The sequence below is a fragment of the Lampris incognitus genome, chromosome 1 (genome assembly GCF_029633865.1).
Source record: "Lampris incognitus isolate fLamInc1 chromosome 1, fLamInc1.hap2, whole genome shotgun sequence".
Taxonomy (NCBI): domain Eukaryota; kingdom Metazoa; phylum Chordata; class Actinopteri; order Lampriformes; family Lampridae; genus Lampris; species Lampris incognitus.
This window is the reverse complement of record NC_079211.1, coordinates 123,218,009-123,235,646: the sequence shown is the minus strand read 5'-3', so window position 1 is coordinate 123,235,646 and position 17,638 is coordinate 123,218,009. Positions and strand designations below refer to the sequence as shown.

The 17,638-nt window shown below is 44.9% G+C and overlaps 1 protein-coding gene across 3 annotated transcripts in view; it reads right to left on the bottom strand.

The window, feature by feature from the left end:
- Window positions 1-17,638, bottom strand: part of ank1a (ankyrin 1, erythrocytic a) — a 134,456-nt gene that overhangs the window by 5,256 nt on the left and 111,562 nt on the right. For 2 of the 3 annotated variants that reach the window (XM_056281308.1, XM_056281317.1), the window contains exon 1: window positions 1,180-1,757. In XM_056281308.1, the coding sequence (XP_056137283.1) occupies window positions 1,180-1,398 (219 nt within the window). In that variant the 5' untranslated portion in view covers window positions 1,399-1,757. Of the gene's footprint in view, window positions 1-1,179; window positions 1,758-10,195; window positions 10,545-12,990; window positions 13,637-17,638 lie in introns of those variants that run through there. The other variant, XM_056281302.1, reaches the window with a different exon arrangement.

Here is a 17,638-nt window from a genome sequence, read left to right as displayed (position 1 = left end):
TTTAAAAAATTTTTTTTCTTGCGTGTTAAGCTGGAATCTTAACATGCAAGTACTCATTCCCCATGGTAGAATAAAAAGTCTATATTCATATAGGTCGTCGCAGTATCACGGTATCGCTGTGCGTAGCAGAACTGCTGATCTGCCATGACAGACTAAAGGAGGAACGCCTTGGTTGACGTTACTATCCCAAAGTGTTTACTTTGTAAACTGAAGCTGGTGCAGAAGGAAATGCGGAGTCAGCAAACATAACGAAATGGGCGCTAGAATATGGAGCAATGGGATCTGTCATCGTTTACGAGTCAACACCCCCCCCTTCACTGGATAGGGGGAGAGAGGGAGGGAGAGAAGGGCAGACAGGTGGGTGACTGGAGAAAGGGGTTGTTTTCAGAAGAATGTAAAAACAACATCGGAGATCCGTGGAATTCCATAAGGATTCCACTGCAGGGTATTAGCAGCTCTAGTTAAAGTTGGTGGGGTTTGTGATAATGCAGTTATTGGTTCTAATACTTTGCAGGAAGCTGGCACAACTTTCTGTAAGATAAAACCCCCCCTGTATTCAGACAAATGTACAGTGAGTTTAAATGCATGAGTAAAGGCTCGCTATTTAAAGTCTTCAAAGCCTTGTTCATTAGCTGTATTCAGACCAGAATGGGTCGGTACAGAGGGGAAAATGCTAGAAGGCTGGCATGGAAGTTAAGCCCAAACTGGCTGAGCCCAAGAAAATCTATTCACATCCATTACAGCACATCGACAAACTTAGCTTCAGTCTAATTATGTCCCCTTACTGTACTTCTACTCTACCCCTGTGTCACAATGCAGAAACTATTAAATAATTGGTTGTATTTGTTCAAAATCCCGAGATGAACTTGTTTAGTTATTGAATGGAATTTGTACCGGCTGCTCCAGTTAAGACTTTTGGCGCCCCTCCTCCATTCAATTGCAGTTTACTTTGTCCAAGCATTTTCCCTCATCAAAATAAACTTTTTTCCACTCTTGTGCTTGTGTAAATTTTCTTGCACCATCAACTTTCACCCAAATCAGCTTTTATACCACTTTGTCTTCTTGAGATTTCATGCATCCTTTTCCCAGCTTTCTTTAAAATTGACCCTGATTCCATTAGCCGTCTCTCTTTCTCTTTCTTGCTCTCTCTGCCAGTCTTTATTTCTGTGGATGTGATACCTTGAGGATGACTCTGCGACGAACCACCCTGGTAGTAACATTCTCCTCCTCATCGGCCACTCCCTCAACTTCCCCAAGCTCCCGGTCCAGCTGAGCATGTATGTAGGCGAGCACAGAGCGCACTGAGCCACTGGCTATGTGGAGAACATTTTGACAGCTGATGACCAGGAAAGCCAGCAGTACAAAGCTGAAGAGGAGCTCAGTTACCAGGGCCCACATTGCCCCACTGTGCCTCTATATCTTCCCAGGAAAATGAATCGACCAAGATACGTGACTGTGCAAGGTCTGCTCCTGATACGTTAGTCCACCGTCGCTACTGCTTTCCACCAACACTGCTCTCCAGTGACAGAGAAGGAAACACTTGGCACCCCGTGTCCTTGTTCAGCTCCTCTGTGGGACTTTGGTTCAGTAACTTTCAGTTCTTATCCCTCTTCCATTAGCTGGGTCAGTGGGCCCTTCCCACCGCTGGCTATTCCTCCTTTTTGCCTCCGTCAACTGGAGAGGGAATGGTCAGCCTCAGACATCAAATTCAGGCACCCACAACCTTGTGCCCTCATGCCCCCCTACTTTCCCTCTTCCTTTTTCTCTCTCTTTTTCTCTCTGTCTCACGGTCTCTACCTCTCTCTGTGACGCTCTTGCTCTCTTCCACGTTTCCAAAAACAACTTTCTCGCCCTTCATCCTCCTGTCCTCTCTCTCTCTCTCTGCACATGTGATCTGTGTGCTTTAAATACCTCCACATACTCCAGTGAAGTTCTGCGTGCTGTGAAACTGTCTCAGTTGTGAGAACACAGAGCGACTTGCCCTCTGACCCGAAAGCCTCTATCATGCACTCACATTAACTGCAGTCCCTATGTTCCCTGTTGTCTACACAGGCCAATGCACATATATTTATATATACACTACCGTTCAAAAGTTTGGGATCACCCAAACAATTTCGTGTTTTCCATGAAAAGTCACACTTATTCACCACCATATGTTGTGAAATGAATAGAAAATAGAGTCAAGACATTGACAAGGTTAGAAATAATGATTTGTATTTGAAATAAGATTTTTTTTACATCAAACTTTGCTTTCGTCAAAGAATCCTCCATTTGCAGCAATTACAGCATTGCAGACCTTTGGCATTCTAGCTGTTAATTTGTTGAGGTAATCTGGAGAAATTGCACCCCACGCTTCCAGAAGCAGCTCCCACAAGTTGGATTGGTTGGATGGGCACTTCTTTGAGCAGATTGAGTTTCTGGAGCATCACATTTGTGGGGTCAATTAAACGCTCAAAATGGCCAGAAAAAGAGAACTTTCATCTGAAACTCGACAGTCTATTCTTGTTCTTAGAAATGAAGGCTATTCCATGCGAGAAATTGCTAAGAAATTGAAGATTTCCTACACCGGTGTGTACTACTCCCTTCAGAGGACAGCACAAACAGGCTCTAACAGGTACTATTTAATGAAGATGCCAGTTGGGGACCTGTGAGGCGTCTGTTTCTCAAACTAGAGACTCTAATGTACTTATCTTCTTGCTCAGTTGTGCAACGCGGCCTCCCACTTCTTTTTCTACTCTGGTTAGAGCCTGTTTGTGCTGTCCTCTGAAGGGAGTAGTACACACCGGTGTAGGAAATCTTCAATTTCTTAGCAATTTCTCGCATGGAATAGCCTTCATTTCTAAGAACAAGAATAGACTGTCGAGTTTCAGATGAAAGTTCTCTTTTTCTGGCCATTTTGAGCGTTTAATTGACCCCACAAATGTGATGCTCCAGAAACTCAATCTGCTCAAAGAAGTGCCCATCCAACCAATCCAACTTGTGGGAGCTGCTTCTGGAAGCGTGGGGTGCAATTTCTCCAGATTACCTCAACAAATTAACAGCTAGAATGCCAAAGGTCTGCAATGCTGTAATTGCTGCAAATGGAGGATTCTTTGACGAAAGCAAAGTTTGATGTAAAAAAAATCTTATTTCAAATACAAATCATTATTTCTAACCTTGTCAATGTCTTGACTCTATTTTCTATTCATTTCACAACATATGGTGGTGAATAAGTGTGACTTTTCATGGAAAACACAAAATTGTTTGGGTGATCCCAAACTTTTGAACGGTAGTGTACATTGGAAATATTTCACTAACCTAGTCAAGTCACGCTAGAGCAAGACCATGCTAAACAATTTAAAATGCTCTAACAGCATCAAAATAGCCCCCACCCTACAATGACAAGCCCACAAAAACCCAAATATTAACAATCCCCTCCTGCTCTCCCAGCCTTTCACAGTTGAGCTGTCCTTTAGAGTTTCCCGGTGATGTGCCAGAAAGTTGACGCGTGTGATGGGTGGGATAGGGGATCATGTAACAGAGTGGGACAGAATGAGCGCTTACTATATTTGGTAAGACATGCTGTTGTGCCCATCTTGGGTTGTGTGTGTGTGTGTGATCATACTATATACTGTTTGTACAATAAGGATTAGGCCATTAGAGTAACTTGAAGATGGACCTTTAGCCAAGAGATGAGAAAACTTGCTCATAGATTAATTAACATGGGAGCGAAGTTTACAGTTTGCATCAGATTTCCCTGATTGAACTGGGCTAAGCCTATGGTCAGTCCTAATATAAACCCATCAAGAGCAATGACACAGGTCTCCTCACGTAAATCAGAAAGATGTTTATTCACATGTTTTGTTGACTCTCAGTTTAGTGCATTAGTTTGACTGCATATATAATCAGGTCAAATGTGGCCAGTGCTTAGTGGGCAAAATCATTGTACTGTGTTTCTCTACAATAGAAGAAACAATGTTTTAGCAGGTGAAAGTGTGAGATTTTAGCATTTTGGTTTGCATGGGCAACAGGCCCACCCACAGAAATGGTTGGGCCCCTGAAAAGGTCAAGTAAATGCCCCCCCTCCCCAAAATCTGCTTTACTCATATCAACGCATGCACATACTCTCTCTCTCTCTCTCCCTCTCTCTCTCATGTCTTTATGCATGCCCAATAATCCAGGTAAGGAAATCACAGAAAGCTGAATCAGTTTATCTGGACGTTGTGTCCAGATGAACTGATTCAACTTCTGTGATCTCTCTCTCTTACTGGATACTCCTGTTGTGCAGGCTCAGCAGGGAGGACAGTAGGGGAGGATAGTAAAGGACCCCCATCACTACATTGGTGTCAGAAGTGGGATTTAGGTGCACCACCTCCAACAGGCAAGCAGAACGTAATGTCCAGTGGTAACCTAGGCTGACGCACAAACATTAACTCATATGGACTGAACCCGGTGACCTCATTCTTGGCGCAGTTGTAATCATGGGTTAATGGCTTTACGTAGTCACGCCAGTGACTTTTCTTCTTGTCGCTCAAGGTTCCTAACATGCCAAGAAGTGTTCGATTGAACCGTTCAACCAGATTTCCCTGTGGGTGATAGGGACTAGCGCGCACTTTGGTGATACCCGCTAGAGTGCAGAGCTCCTTAATGAGTTGAGACCCAAAGTCCCTGCCTTGATCACTGAGTAGATGTTCTGGTGTTCTGGAAAGCCGTAATGCACTAAATACTGGTCCCAAAGCCACTTTGCAACTGTTGTAGCCTTCTGATCTTTGGTGGGTATGGCAACTGCATACTTGGTAAAGTGATCAGTTATAACCAAGATATCTTTTGTGTTATGACTGTCAGGCACCAGTGATAAATAGTCCATGCATACTGTAATGTCTGTAGATGCCTTGTCTTACTGACATAAGAATAATTCAAGAATGAGCCGACTTCGTAGGTTCTTAACTGTGTAGCTTTTCCTAGCGTTCGTTCAACATACAACCTTCATAACATGAGCGTCTAACTTCCTGTATACGTCACACGCACTGCACGTACACCCGTGAGTAGGTCAAGTTAAACAAGTGACAGAACCTTCAAAATAATGTCTTTCATTCATTACATCTCCCCCTCTAAGATGATTTTCTAAACATTTCTCTGAACATTTACTGACATGCCTGGGGTGTAAGCTTTAAAGAGTCCATAACTCAACTGAAATATTTATATTTTAATTCCAACCTGTATATCACCCCCCTTTTCACAAAAAATAAAAAAATCTCCCACAGTACACAAGTCCATACGCCTCACAAATCCAGCCGGATTGCTGGCTTGCTCACCCTGCCAGAGCGAGTAACATATGGTGGGGACGTTGGCATTTCTGCTGCTCGGGACTCATCCGTGTTTCCACTCTCCCCTGGAGTGACACGGTCAGGATCCCTGCTGACAAAAGTGAGTGTTTTGGGTGTGGCCAACAGGTGGCGCCTGTTCCTTCTGTAATGTTAACCTTGAGCTGTCTCCACTATGTAGGATCAGGGAGTGGAGCTCTGACTGTGAACAACTGCTGGCATTGTCCATGTTTTCTGTCCATCAAGTTTGGCGAGTACTGCGTCACCCGAGTTCAGTGGGCGCAGTGTCCGCACGCCATTCCCGCGGTTGTAGTAGAAAGCCTGCCTCGATTTGGCTGTGGCGTCAGCGGTTTTGATCAGTTCCTCTTTAGGCCAGGCTGGTTTCAGGTTATGCTGCAATGTGGGTAAGGTGGTTCTGATTCTCCTACCCATGAGCAATTCCGCTGGACTGGCTCCAGTGGAAGAAGAGGGTGGAGCTCTGTATGTCAACAGGGCGAGGAGAGGGTCTTCCTGTCTTAATATGCTTTTGGCTGTCTGAACAGCTCTCTCTGCCTGTCCATTACTCTGGGGGTAGTGTGGGCTTGAAGTCACATGGATGAAATCATAATCCTCACTGAACCTCCTCATCTCTTCTGAAACTAGCTGTGGCCCATTATCGCTAACTACAATTTCAAGGATACCAAAACGTGCAAATGTAGCCTTCAGCCTAGCTACAACCTGACTGCTAGTAGTTGTTGGTAGATTTAGGATCTCCAAAAACCTGGAATAATAGTCAGACACTATCAAGTAGTTTTGCTTTTTGTACTCACACAGGTCTATGCCAACTTTCTGCCATGGTCTGGATGGGAGCTCACTTGACATTAAAGGCTCTTTTCTCTGTGTGTTCTTGTGTTCTCTGCAGAATTGACATTGCTGTATCTTTGTTGTAATGTGCTCCGTCATTTTGGGCCACCACACCGATTGGCTAGCTCTCTCTCTGCACTTAACTATCCCCTGGTGCCCGTCGTGTATTCTCTCTAAGATCACCTCCCTCATCTCTGTGGGAATGACAATACGACTGCCTCTGATGACTAAATCATCTACCTCAGATAACTCCCCTCTCACCTGATAAAAGTCTCTGACTGTCTCCGGCACTTTATCGACATACTCAGGCCAGCCGTGTCTGATGAAGCCCAACACTGTCTGGAGCTGCAGATCCCCATCCGTGCTCTGTTTTATTTCCTGCATCCTTTGAGATGTGGCAGGCACCTGGCACACGATGGCATCAATGTACACCGCAACATCATCATGAGAAGCACCATCTCCGTAGCGCTGCTCTGGGCCTCTGGAGAGTGCGTCAGCCACAGCTAACGTTTTGCCTCGTACGTATTCAGCCACTGCATTGAAACGCATCAGCCTCATTAACAGTCTCTGGCACCTAATGGGCACATTATCCAAGTCTTTGCTGTTCATGAGAGGCACTAGTGGTTTATGATCGGTGACAAGTCTGACATTGTCAAGCCCAAACAAGTACTTCTCGAACCTTTCACATGCCCAGACGCTGGCTAAGTACTCTTTCTCGATCTGTGCGTACCTTGTCTCTGCATCACTCAGCCGTCGGGAGCAGTAGGCCACGGGCTTCCAGTGTTCCCCGTGCTGCTGGAGCAGAACGCCCCCCAGCCCGTAGCTGCTGGCATCTGCTGACACCACCGTAGCCTTAGTGATATCATAAAAGGTGAGTACCGGGGCGGTGGCGAGTGCTGCTTTAAGGTCTTGGAATGCTGTGTTCTGTGCAGGTCCCCACAGCCACTCTGGCGTTGCTTTAAGCAGTCCATAAAGCGGCTGACCTACCGTGGACAGCTCTGGGACGTATTTTGCCAAATAGTTCACCATCCCAAGGAATCTCTTGAGTTCCGTCACGTTCTGGGGCTGAGGAAAGTTCTCTATTCCGGCCACTTTGTCCGGGTCAGGTCTGATGCCTGCCTCGTCGATGACATGACCAAGGAAGCGGACTTGTTTCTGTTTGAACTTGCATTTCACTTGGTTCAGTTTGAGACCTGCTGTTTCAATGACCCCCAGTGCCTCCGCTAGGCGCCGGTCATGGATTTCCTCAGTCTCTCCATGTATAAGGATGTCATCCATGTACACCTCTGTGCCTTCTAGCCCGGTCAGAGTTTCCGCCATCTTCCTCTGGAAAATCTCTGGAGCACTTGTTATACCAAATGAAAGGCGGCAGAAAGCATACCTCTCAAATGGGGTGATGAAAGTGGTGAGCCCCCTGCTGTCTTCATGCAAGGGGATCTGGTAAAACCCACTTGCTGCATCCAACGTTGTGAAGAACTTTGACCCTGCGAGCCTTGGCATTATTTCCTCCATAGTGGGCAGCACGTATTTCTCACGTTTCACCGCTTGATTCAGCCTCCTGAGGTCAGCGCAGCAGCGAACCTCTTTCTTGTTCGGTTTCAGCACCGGCACCCTAGCGGCGCACCATTCTGTGGGCTGAGTCACTTTTTCAATAATGCCCTCATTTTCCATGTGCTGCAGTTCTTTCTTAACCAGTGGTACAAGTGGCAGCGGTATCCGTCTGGCTGTATGCACCGCGTATGGCTGGGCATCCTCCACCAGAGCTATTTTCACTGGGTCTGTTTTCAGCAGTCCACTTGAACCGAAAACTCCACTGACCTCGTCCATCCGCTTCACTAGACCCATCTCCACTGCCTCTGGATGACTCAGCAGACAGCTGCCTCTCCCCTTGATCACATACACTGGAAAGGAGTATTGTTTCTCCTTGTAGTTGGTTGTGGCTTGAAACTGTCCTATGCAGCTGATGTTTCCACCTGGGCTTATGAAGCATGTGTCAGGAGGTCCCAGTTTTATGTTTGGCTTCAGCTTTTTAAATGTCCCTTGGTTGATAACAGTAGCGTCAGCCCCCGTGTCAATTTTAAAGGTTATTGGTACATCACTTATTGTTAAACTAACAGTCCAATCTTCCTGACTGCTCTCTTTGCCAACTTCTCCCAGAAAGTACAGCTGTTTAACCTCTTCAGTGACTTCTCTCACCGCTTTAGAGTGACATACACGCTCCCAATGTCCCTTTTTATGACACTTGTTGCACTTACTGTTCATTGCAGGACACTTCCGCTCATCGGTGTGCTGCGTCTTGCCGCACCTCCCGCATTCATCTACTTTGTTGGTTGCAGGACTGCTGCCACCATGACGCTGTCCGCCCTTTTTCTTTTGGCGTCCGTCCCGCCGTCGGACAACATTGACGTTAGCCAGCTGGGCCTCTGGTTGGTTAGCTTGGAGGCTGAGCTGCTTTGTTATTGCCTCCGCCTGGCGCACTTGTTCAATGATTTTCACCAGAGTAAGGTCCGCTGTGAGCTGAAACTGACGGGAGAGCACTTTGTCTTTTATGCCCACTACCAGACGATCTCTGATATGTTCATCCCTCTTGTCCCCAAACTCACAGTGTTCAGACAGCTCATGCAATGTCCGGATGTACATCTCCGCTGTTTCTCCTGGCTGCTGGCTACGTTGATAGAGGCACGCCCTCTCATGTATGATGTTACGGCGGGGAATAAAGTAGTCGTCGAACCTTTTCAGTACGATATCATAGTCCACTTTATCACCCTCCGCCGCGAAGTCAAACGAGCTGAATATCTTTTCAGCCTCGCTTCCCATTGCATAAATCAGCGAACTCACTTGAATCTCCCCGTCGTCTTTATCCAGCTTTGTCGCGAGCCTGAAGCGCGAAAACCGTTGTTTCCACTCCGGCCATTCAACGGGGCAGTCAAACTTGAATTCACTCGGCGGATTAAACTTCGGCATGACCGCTCGTGTTCAGATACACAGACTATTCTGACACCATGTAATGTCCGTAGACGCCTTGTCTTACTGACATAAGAATAATTCAAGAATGAGCCGACTTCGTAGGTTCTTAACTGTGTAGCTTTTACTAGCGTTCGTTCAACATACAACCTTCATAACATGAGCGTCTAACTTCCTGTATACGTCACACGCACTGCACGTACACCCGTGAGTAGGTCAAGTTAAACAAGTGACAGGACCTTCAAAATAATAACGTCTTTCATTCATTACACATGCCAGTTCCATGGGACGAGTTGTTTGGATATTTACAAGAGGTGTGGATTTTTCAGGTGGGGTTTTCCTGCTGACACAGCATCCACATGACTTGATCTTTTTCTCGTAAGCTCACAGATGAGATTCTGATTATACTGTAGCGAATATAACACTTTTCAGAATAAAAAATGTCAATACTCTTAACTTTCTGAGGCTATTTATAATAAAATTCAGTCGTCGGTTCAAGAGCACAATTTCCAGGATGATCACGAAAAAAAAGATGACTGCGTGTAGCAGTCTCTACCCTAGCGAGTTGCATAGTGCGCCCCTTAAGGAGCGTCATGTCACTACACCTCTAAATCAATGACTATTAGTAGCCCTATATGTATATGGGTTACACAAGTGTAAACGACCACCGAAACGTTTTGTGAACTGGTTACTCAAACCACTTGCCGAGGTGGTCTGGGACGCATTTGACCACATATCTTTTGTAGTGTAAATGCTAATGTGTCTTGATGCGTCCCTAACAAGGACATAACAGAAAATCTTCTTCTTCTTCTTTTTCTTCTTCGGAGTAACAAAGTCTGTTCAAAAGTGGTCAGCAGGATGCATTTGGAGACGCATGGTAGACACAGGTGTAAACGGCGATGTGTCTCACTGTCCACTTGTGATCTGATCGCCCAAAACGCATTTTAAAACCAAGTGTAAACAGGGTCAATTATTTCTGACCTCCATGGGTGACCTCCATGGGCCCCCCCAGCGGTTGGGTCCCTGAAAGCTTTCCCCTTTTCCTCTCATATGGGTGGCCCTGATAGGCATGCTGTTCCACTCACCTGGCCCCTTAGGTGCATGTCCTCCCAGGTCCTCAGGTCTGGCACCCTGTGAGGGAAGCCCAAGCCCTTCTCAAAAGGCTGGGTACCTCTGAAGTGCCCTCGCAGGATCTCTGAGTGTCCCATGTCCCTCACTGGCTGAAGCAAGGCCTCTTGGGACACATGGGACTGGTCTCCATCCACAGCATTGTGTACAGATGACACCATGGCATCCATTGCCTGCCTGGGTTTACCCTGACTGCCCATCCAGGCTTGAGTTGGGTCAGTAACAGGGATCCAGCCGGGGCCCGTCTGCTCCTGCAGGTAGGATAAGAAAGAGCCCCCGCTGCTTCCACTACCACCATTACCTGACCTGGAATGAGAGAATGGATCAATTACAAAGGAGAGGAGGATGCAAATCTGACTTAAATAATGCACCATTCCCAGTAGAAGAAAAACCCATAAGTACTCAGCTGTTATGTCAGCTAAAATCCCCAACAATGGATCCATGTACATTTAGTTGATAGCGTCTTTCTTCAAGCATCTCTTTTATCTTAATGCTCTGAGGACATGGCTATCTCTTCAACCCAGACTCAGAAATGATGTGCCACTCCTCAGTAAAGAGTTTTTTTTTTTTTAAAGATCTTGTTTTTAATCAAGGCTACAATCCTGAAGATTAATATGTAAACAGATGTTATTTGTCATAGACTCTATCACTAGAAATTTTTTAGACAATATGTAATTTACACATATCCAAACCATTAATGCTTTTGTAGTTGCCTATTTCGATAGATACTGTCTGGTAGGACTTTCCTGGAAAAAAACAAACAAACATATATATATATATATATATATATATATATATATATATATATATATATATATATATACACTACCGTTCAAAAGTTTGGGATCACCCAAACAATTTCGTGTTTTCCATGAAAAGTCACACTTATTCACCACCATATGTTGTGAAATGAATAGAAAATAGAGTCAAGACATTGACAAGGTTAGAAATAATGATTTGTATTTGAAATAAGATTTTTTTTACATCAAACTTTGCTTTCGTCAAAGAATCCTCCATTTGCAGCAATTACAGCATTGCAGACCTTTGGCATTCTAGCTGTTAATTTGTTGAGGTAATCTGGAGAAATTGCACCCCACGCTTCCAGAAGCAGCTCCCACAAGTTGGATTGGTTGGATGGGCACTTCTTTGAGCAGATTGAGTTTCTGGAGCATCACATTTGTGGGGTCAATTAAACGCTCAAAATGGCCAGAAAAAGAGAACTTTCATCTGAAACTCGACAGTCTATTCTTGTTCTTAGAAATGAAGGCTATTCCATGCGAGAAATTGCTAAGAAATTGAAGATTTCCTACACCGGTGTGTACTACTCCCTTCAGAGGACAGCACAAACAGGCTCTAACAGGTACTATTTAATGAAGATGCCAGTTGGGGACCTGTGAGGCGTCTGTTTCTCAAACTAGAGACTCTAATGTACTTATCTTCTTGCTCAGTTGTGCAACGCGGCCTCCCACTTCTTTTTCTACTCTGGTTAGAGCCTGTTTGTGCTGTCCTCTGAAGGGAGTAGTACACACCGGTGTAGGAAATCTTCAATTTCTTAGCAATTTCTCGCATGGAATAGCCTTCATTTCTAAGAACAAGAATAGACTGTCGAGTTTCAGATGAAAGTTCTCTTTTTCTGGCCATTTTGAGCGTTTAATTGACCCCACAAATGTGATGCTCCAGAAACTCAATCTACTCAAAGAAGTGCCCATCCAACCAATCCAACTTGTGGGAGCGACTTCTGGAAGCGTGGGGTGCAATTTCTCCAGATTACCTCAACAAATTAACAGCTAGAATGCCAAAGGTCTGCAATGCTGTAATTGCTGCAAATGGAGGATTCTTTGACGAAAGCAAAGTTTGATGTAAAAAAAATCTTATTTCAAATACAAATCATTATTTCTAACCTTGTCAATGTCTTGACTCTATTTTCTATTCATTTCACAACATATGGTGGTGAATAAGTGTGACTTTTCATGGAAAACACAAAATTGTTTGGGTGATCCCAAACTTTTGAACGGTAGTGTATATATATATATATATATGATGTTTAGTGTTTAATGTCTTCACCATAGCAGCCAAATGCAAAAGAGTACGGCAGGTAGCAGTGAGTTTGAAGAGGAAGCCAAGCTGCTGTGGCTGACAGATATTGCAGGCTACGCTCATAGGAGAATTTTACCAGCAGGCACTACAGCATCAAGAGCTAAAACACAGGTTCAACCGTGACTCTTTTTTTTTTTGTTCGGTGGTGGGGAAGGTGCTCTCACAAGAGTACCGGAGTCACCATGTTAACTCATTTTCATCTTGAATAGATGTCTGAGATTTAGTGTAAAAACACCAGCACAGTCACCAGTATCACCATAGGTGGCAGTAAATGGGAAAAAAAGACAATATTTGGGACTTTGAATGAAAATCATTTAGCAATCTAATGTATTTATTTGATAATGATATTGGAATGTTCTGTTTCTAAATACAATGTCAAATAATCCTTTTTGAGATTAATTAATTTAACCAGCAAGATGTGATTTCATCTCCTGTTTGGTTGCTATTGTACTTTGGGATAGGATAGAAGGACTACATTATGCTGTTAGGGTGACTGATATGATATATGAACATGATCTATTGTCATATGCAATAAATGAAAAACTGTATAATAAAACACACTCAAAAATAATAACCCAGCAGTCGTAACCTTGACTCTGTCCTTGATCTGAAATGTTCACTGTCCACCTGAGGTGCAGGCGGAGACCTGACTCACCTGTCTCCATTGTGATCTGCTACACAGCTCAGACCAGGTGACTCGCTCAGCCGGGCATACACCCTTTGCTGTCCTGCAACAAGAGAAAGCCCTTCCTCTGAGCCTGTCCCACCTCGTCCTCCCCTTCCTCCTCCTCCTTTTTCAGCTCCATCAGTCATATTAGTGACTGCTGATACCTCCGAACTTGCCTCTGACCCCTGACTATTGTTCAGTCCATTAAGATTAATCCCAGCGATGGTGCCCCCGAGCGAGGCTGGTGTGGCAGTGCTGAGTGAGTCAACACCCATCTCTGAATCGTCCTCGGCCAGCTCCATGGAGCCACTGAGCCCCCCTCCTCCACTGGCAGCGCTGGCCTGACTGACTGCCCGACCCAGGCTTCCATAGGGCAAACCCAGTAAGCCCTCTGAGTCGTCTGCGTTGCTGCACTCCAGCGAGGAGTCCTCCACAGCCACCAGCGAGGGGCTATTGCCTGAGGGCCACACCTGGACGTCTGACATCTCCATGAGCGTGTCCTCCTCCGTTGTGGCAATGGGCGCACAGTCCATACTGGAGACTTCCTGCCAGTAGGGCTCAGCGCCCAGCGGGGAGGGCAGGCTGTACTGCATGGAAGCCGGTGAGAGGAGCTCTTCCTGCACCAGCCCATAACCTGGAGCGAGACAAAGAGAGGCACACTGACACGGGCCCCCTCCCTACCCCCACAGCGTGCCAGGACCCTGGGGGAGGGGGAAGTGCCCCTGCCCAGGAACAGGGCAGCTATGAAAGGGGTGCCCAAGAGGGACATACAGGAGAGGTGAAAGTGGGGAGGGAAGGGGAGGGGACTAGGTGGAATAAAAGTGCAATGGAGCAAGGGCAGCTCTTGAGGGTGGCTGGGGATCGTCAAGCTAATTCAGCCAGCACCGACAATGAGTGCAGCAGCAGTAGCAGCGGCAGACACAGCCAGGCAGCCGGCGAGGCTCAGAGAATAACGCCCCGACAGTGACTGATGCTGCTCTGCTGACTGACATCTGCAGGGACAGGGACAGGATTTACTGCCACCGCCATCATCCTGGGGCAGAGGGAAACACAATTGTCCAGCAGGGATAGATACTTATTTACACATACCCATGCCAAAAACACAGTCTCTCTCTCTCTCTCTCTCTCTCTCTCTCTCTCTCTCTCTCTCTCTCTCTCTCTCTCTCTCTCTCTCTCTCTCTCTCTCTCGCTCTCTCTCTCCCTCAAACGCAAAAATATACAAGTCCACACATGCATACTCTCATCCAAAAACAGGCTGGTTAATTATTCTAGTCAGGCTGGATAGCATGCACGCAAGCAATCCTGTTTACTTTCATGAGCGTCGCCAGTCTTGTTCTCCCTCTCACAGATTCATACACAGACCTGCTCCATGCAGTCCCTCACTTGTCCAATCATACATAGCAAATAACAGCTCACAAACAGTTTAGAAAGCAATCAGGACATACCTGTTACTGTAGTAAACACATGTACAGAATTGATATTGATATTTACACAAACACACCTAAACCGCCCAGAGAAATCGATTTTCTGTCCAGCTTCTTGTAAAAGTAATTGCTGCTGCCTCAAACATTATTACAAATCAACTGTTGAGTGGCTTGTTTTTCTTTGTTTTTTGTTTTTTAATTTTAACTGCTGACATACATTGGACTCAGGTCACTCCTACAAAAACCTATTTAAAAGAAAATAAATCTTTTTAGGTCATAAGAAAGACTTGACCTCACGGAGAGCAGCAAAAGGGTTCAGCACTGGAAATGAACAGTTTCTTAAGGTTGCTACTGTTGTGCAAAGAGTTTTTCTGATGGTCCATGGCTGTCAAAAATCCCATCTGTGGACTCCGACGGGTTCTCTTGATAGGTAAACAATTTAAATGTCGCTTCACAGTGCAGATATTCTGCCTTGCATCTATTTCATCCCCAAACAATACTAACTACCTTGTGCGAGAACCAAATAATGAAACTAATCATGTAGACAGAGTTATCAAGATTCTAACCACGAGTATCAGGATCATCTTGTGTGAACATTTAGATGGATGGCAAAGTTAGAAAATAAAACTGTTAAAACTTCATTCCACGCTGCAAGCTGTAAATTGAAGGGCAGAAAGTATTACCAAAGAAGGTGTGGAAAAGAGGATGAAATAGATGTGAGAAAGGGAGTAGAAAAGAAGGCAAAGAAGAGGCTACAGCTATTTCATGTGTGCGTGTGTGTGTGTGTGTGTGTGTGTGTGTGTGTGTGTGTGTGTGTGTGTGTATGACTAAAGTGTGCAAAGCCCTGAGTGTAATTTGATTCGCGGCTGGTAATGCGTACAGCTGAGACCGCAGTAGATATCAGTGACAGGAGATGGCCATCATCTGGCCCCACTTCCTGTCACCGCCTAAAAGAAGACAGCTCAACCTCTATTACCGAGTTTATAATTTCTAACAGTAATAACTGTGTGACACCTTTTAGACTTTCATTCACCACCATGGGCCATTAAAGTTTATTCACCAAAATGGTAAATAAAATCTAACATGACACAACGGGAAAATCTTTTCAGTTGCACTATAAAATTGGTTACTGTGTTTTTTCCACTGTATTTCTCTTGGAGGCTTGTGTATGGCAGTTAGAATTACAGTTATCTAACCCCTACCCCAGTCTTTAAATTAAAGCTGTAATCCTGAGCGTCCGGGTAGCGTAGCGGTCTATTCCGTTGTCTACCAACATGGGGATCGCCGGTTCGAATCCCCGTGTTACCTCCGGCTTGGTCGGACGTCCCTACAGACACAATTGGCCGTGTCTGCGGGCGGGAAGCCGAATGTGCGTATGTGTCCTGGTCGCTGCACTAGTGCCTCCTCTGGTCAGTCGGGGCGCCTGTTCAGGGAGGGGGAACTGGGGGCGGCGCTGTGGGGGGGAGGTAGCATGATCTTTCCATGCGCTACGTCCCCCTGGCGAAACTCCTCACTGTAAGGTGAAAAGAAGCGGCTGGCGACTCCACGTGTATTAGAGGAATCATGTGGTAGTCTGCAGCCCTCCCTGGATGGGCAGAGGGGTGGAGCAGTAACTGGGACGGTGCGGAAGAGTAGGGTAATTGGTTAAGTACAATTGGGGAGGAAAAAGGCCACACACCAAAAAAAAAAGAAAAAAAAGAAAAGAAGCTGTAATCCTGAAGTTTTACATGTAAACAAATGTCCATTTTGGTACTTTCTATAGCTTGTGTCGAGCAGATAAAAGCTAATCCACAAATATCCCCAAAATTTTGTAGTTGCGGATTTTAATGGTCATTGTTCTGTAGGATTTTTCTGTAGAAAGTGATATGGGCCATAACATTTTACACCTTCACCACAGCAGCCAAGTGCAGTAGAAGGCAGGTAGTAGTGAGGGAGAAGTAGAGGCAAATTTGTTGTGGCCCACAAGCAGATATGGCCGACCAAGCTCATAGATACATTTAGCAACAAATACTACAACATGAAAAGATTTCTGGTGTGCGGCTTGTTCAAACTATCCGTATTTTTCAGTAATCAATAGAAAAATTACTTTTGGAATTGTAAATTTAAACCTGTATATTGCATTTTGAGTTAGTTGCAGATTATTATGTGAGTTATGCCTGAGGAAAAATCTCCATGGAAAAATCAAGTGAGAATAAATCTAGGTTGTAAACCAAAAGATTAGGGTTTATTATGGCAGAAGTAATGGAGGTGCATGCATTTTTGCATGTTCCATCATATATTCCCATTCTTGCAAATAAATTAATCTTTGGCAATGTGAATGCGTATATGCATGTCATGTTATTTATTGGAAAAAGTCATTGTGTGGCAGCATAGGTACATTTATGTTAGTACATTTATGATAGCACCTGAAAGCACTTTTTAAAAATGTATGTTTGTTATTGATGATGATGAATTTTTACCTCCCAAAAGTACAAGAGCTTTGGTTTGGGTATAGCACATGAAAGCACTTTTTAAAAATGTATGTTTGTTATTGATGATGATGAATTTTCACCTCCCAAAAGTACAAGAGCTTTGGTTTGGCGAGTCACCGCTGATGAGTTCAACATATCAGTCAGTCCTTTCTCTTCATGTATATATGCTAGAAAATTAAAGGGAAGGTAGCTTGGTTGAAGAAGATGATGCTGTGGATTTAAATGTAGGTTGGAAAGGTGATTGGTACGAATATGATGGCCTGACCCTTCTGACTGGAAGACAAACATCAAAATGAGAAAACAAAGCAACTGAGGGCCATACAGTGAAAGAACACAGAGTCATAGTTATCTGTCTCGCTCACATATACAAACACACAGACTTGGGAAAGGTACGGACATTTAAACAATGATGCTTGAGGACAAACATATATTTAGAAATATCGCTGCAAGCAGCGATGAGGGGGCCAAGCAGTCCTGCAGGGTAGTCACCATGGCAACTTGATCTGCTCATTTTAAAAGCATAACTATAAGCGCTGATAGCAAAACGTTGTTTTTGCCAATTTCAGTGCTCTCCAGTGACCATACAATGACACAACATTAGCTGCACACTCTCAGGAAGGGGTCTGGAGTCCATATACCAAGTTTGGTGTCAATACATCAAAAGTGTTGCTTAGATATGGCCTCATCTCCTGTTTGGTGGCTTTGCCACCGATTTTGATTGGTAGTGACAGATGAACGGTT